The 3,973-nt window shown below is 41.3% G+C and overlaps 1 protein-coding gene across 1 annotated transcript in view; it reads left to right on the plus strand.

Annotated features, from left to right (window-relative positions):
* Positions 1–3,973, plus strand: part of ITGB3BP (integrin beta 3 binding protein (beta3-endonexin)) — a 65,423-nt gene that overhangs the window by 34,142 nt on the left and 27,308 nt on the right. The window contains exon 5 of the mRNA XM_005878074.2: positions 2,049–2,160. Within this exon, the coding sequence (XP_005878136.2) occupies positions 2,049–2,160 (112 nt within the window). The remainder of the gene's footprint in view (positions 1–2,048; positions 2,161–3,973) is intronic.

Genomic DNA, 3,973 nt, shown 5'->3' on the forward strand with positions numbered 1-3,973 from the left:
AGAGAATAGCTCCTATATCAGTGAGCTTTCAAGTAGCAATTGGAAAGGAAGAAATAAAACTCTATTTGCAAAGGACATGATCCTATATATAGGTCATCCCAAAGAATTCACAAGAAGATACTAGATATAATAAACTCAGCAAAATTACAGGGTATAAGATCAACACACAAAAGTCAGTTGTATTTCAGTGTACATGCAGAACAGTTTGAAAAGGAAATTAAAGAAGCATTTATTTATATAGCACCTAAAAGAATAAAATACCTAAGAATAAATGTAGCTAAAGAGATGAAAGACTTATGCACTTGAAATTACAAAGCATTGCTGAGAGAAATTACAGAAGATCTAAACAAATGGAAAGACATTTTGTGTTCATGAGTAGGAACATTTAATATCATTAAGATGTTATGCCCTGCCAGTGTGGCTCGGTGGTTGAGTGTCAAACTATGAACCAAGAGGTCATGGATCAATTCCTGGTCAGGGCACATGCCCAGGTGGTAGGCTTGATCCCCAGGAGGGAGCATGCAGGAGCCAGCCGATCAATGATTCTCATCATTGATGTTTCTCTCTCTCTCTCTCTCCCTACCCCTCTCTGAAATCAATAAAAATATTTTTTTTTAAAAAATAGATGTTACTACCTCCACCCAATATGAATCTACAGATGTTACTACCTCCACCGAACATGAATCTACAGATTTATTATAATCACTATCAAAATCCCATCATTTTTTCCAAAAATGGAAAAGCCTGTCCTCAAATTCATATGAGACTATATGGGTAGAGATCAAAGACATTATGCTATGTGGCATAAGTCAGGTGGAGAAAGACAAATACTGTATGATATTACTTATACAGTAGGTCCTTGGGTTATGTTGGAGATCCATTCTAAAAGAAAGATAACAATTCCTGACCTTTACTTGTGGTAAATAAATAAAAAACATAAAGCACATATATGTACATACGTCAAAATGACGGAACTTTTTTTTTTTATAAATAAATGGGAGATGGTGACGTAACCACGAAACGACGTATGTCGAGTCTGATGTAACCTGAGGACTGTCTGTATGTAGAATCTTAAAAAAAAAATCACTCAAAAGGACAGAATAAAATATTGGTTGCCAGGGGATAGAGCATGGGGGATAGAGTAGATGTTGTCTAAGGGTCCGAAACTTGAGACAAGTAACAAATAAGTTCTAAATGCATAGTGAATATAGGCAACAATATTTGTTAATATAATCTTCAAACATGCTAAGTCTAGAGCTTAATTATTCCAATCACTAAGAAAAAATGATAATTATGTAACACTGGAGGCTCGGTGCACAAATTCGTGTACCAGTGGGGTTCATCATCCTGGCCTCCGGGATCGGGCCAAAACCGGCTCTCCAACATCTCCTGAGGGGTCCCGGATTGCGAGAGGGCGCAGGCCAGGCCAAGGGACCCCACCGGTGCATGATTGGGGCTTGGGTGGGACGTGAGAGGTTGGGCAGCAGGGGAGGGACTGTGGGAGGGCTCCAGGGCATGTCCAGCCCATTTTGCTCAGTCCCCATCGGCCGGACCCCAGCAGCAAGCTAACCTACCAGTCAGAGCGTCTGCCCCCTGGTGGTCAGTGCACATCATAGCGCAGTCAGAGCTGCCCCCTGGTGGTCAGTGCACATCATAGCGAGTGGTTGAGCAGCTTTAGCATATCATTAGCATATTACACTTTGATTGGTTGAACGGCTAACTGGACAACCGGACACTTAGCATATTAGGCTTTTATTGGATGATAGAGGTGCTAATTATCACTACAATGGCAATCTTATCTACATATATAAAAGCCTAAGTGACTGGTTGACCAACCGGTCGTCTAGTAGCTATGACGTGCACTGACCACCAGGGGGCAGATGCTCAATGCAGGAGCTGCCCCCTGATGGTCAGTACACTCCCACAGTGAGAGCGCTGCTCAGCTGACTAACAGGTGCCAGACGCTGGGCTCATGGCTGGCGAGCACAGCTGCGGTGGCCCAAGCCTATCCCGTGGAGACTCCCCCTGTGCACCCCTCCCCCATCCAGACTGGGGCCCACATCGGGACCTGAGCCTGCAGCCACTTCTTGGTCATGGGCGTGCCAGTATTGCCCTAGGACGGGCGCAGAGACTGCAGCGGAGCAGCAGCGAGCCTACCGAGTGAGTTCATATGTTCAGCTCATTTACCCTTTTAGCTGTATTTTCTGTGTGCCACGCAATATGATGGGTGGATAGACATGAGAAAAATGAAGTTTCTATCCATTGTGAGATGATGGTCTTATGTTAAATACTAGAGGCCTGATGCACAAAAATCGTGCAAGAGTAGGCCTTCACAGCTCCGGCTGCCTCAGCCCTCGCGGCCCCAGCTGCCTTGTGGCCCCATCCCCCACCCACTGGTCGTTCCAGAAGGTCATTCCACCCTCCAGTCTAATTAGCATATTAGCTCTTTATTATATAGGATGCCTTCCTCATCTTAGAAGTGGGTTGTGGGTAATGTTTCAAAATGTTTTTAAATCATTTAGTGGAACTCAGAATGAATTTTTCATATAAATAGTGTTGTAATTTGTAGTTATACCCCCCAGGTCAGGGTCACAAGTCAATTTTTTTACGTAATGTAGCTAAACTGCTTTAAAAAAATAGAAAGTGAGTGCCATTTAGAGTACAATAGTGATGCAGGGAAGTTCTCAAAGAAGTCCCCTTGTTTGGCATCTCCTACATGTATCACTGTATCCCTTTATTTGCTTTTCCTAGCTGCTTTCCCTAGCCATGTTCTCCCCAACTCCAAATATTTCCATGTGCCCTATCCCAAAACATTTTTGTTGTAAGTTACTATTCTTTCCTTACCCTAATCAAAGTTCCCATTTCCTCAGTGAAATCTATCTCAACTAGATATTACGAGAAAAGCATTTTTTAACTTACTATATTTAAAAATAAACAATATAGGTACAGAGTAAAAAAAAACAACCTCAGGCCCAGCCAGTGTTGCCCAGTGGTTTATCGCCGACCCATGCACCAAGAGGTCACCGGTTTGATTCCCAGTTAGTCAGGACACATGTCTGGGTTGTAGGCTTGATGCCCAGTGGGGGGTGTGCAGGATGCAGCCGTTTGATGTTGATATTTCTCTCTCATTAATGTTTCTATCTCTCTCTCCCTCTCCCTTCTTATCTGTCTAGAAATCAATTTTTAAAAACCACATGTATTTTTTTAAAAATCTCAATTTGTACAAAAGGACATACAGTGAAAGCCGATGGCAATTAAGACTTTCTGAATCATATATAATCTTGTATTTGAAAGCACTTAACTGCTAAACCAAATGACTATCTAATACAATAGTATGAAGTATAACAAACTTAGAAGTGAAAAGAGGCAATGAAGGAGGAAATGTTTTTGGACAAGAGTGATACCATGTAAGCAAGCCAGAATTACCTGCTGCTTTCCCCCTAAAACAGCTCCACTTAATCTAACTTTTTATAGTTTTTTTTTCTTCTTTCTTTTTCTGAACCTATCAATTTACTTACAGCTCACATTTTTTCAGAATAACTCCTATGCACAGCTATTTGCTGAAAACTCTTGCAAGGAAGGTTGTGTTTGGCATGGCCTTGCTTAAGTAAGGATCCTGGGAAGAGATTTTCAGGTTTAATTTAACTATATCCAGTGCCAAGACTGAATTTCAACTCAGCTAGTTCCACAAGCCACATGTGAATTTCCTAAATATCCCAAGTTAGAAACTCCTCTGTTAAAGGGTCATGTCTGAGCTGAGTAGTTTCAAGCTGCCAACACAACCAGCCTCCTCACACTCTGATAGATATTCCTTTAATTCAGAAATCTACCGTGTTAGATAAATGATTGATTGTTGACATTGTTTCCCTTTTTTTTTGTTTACCCAATTAGTAGATTGCCACTGTTTTTGCATTTTTTTATATTTTCAGCTTTTGTAACTTAACTCTAATTTTTTTAAAGCTTATTTGGTCTA

Source organism: Myotis brandtii, unplaced genomic scaffold (assembly GCF_000412655.1).
Source record: "Myotis brandtii unplaced genomic scaffold, ASM41265v1 scaffold540, whole genome shotgun sequence".
Lineage (NCBI taxonomy): Eukaryota > Metazoa > Chordata > Mammalia > Chiroptera > Vespertilionidae > Myotis > Myotis brandtii.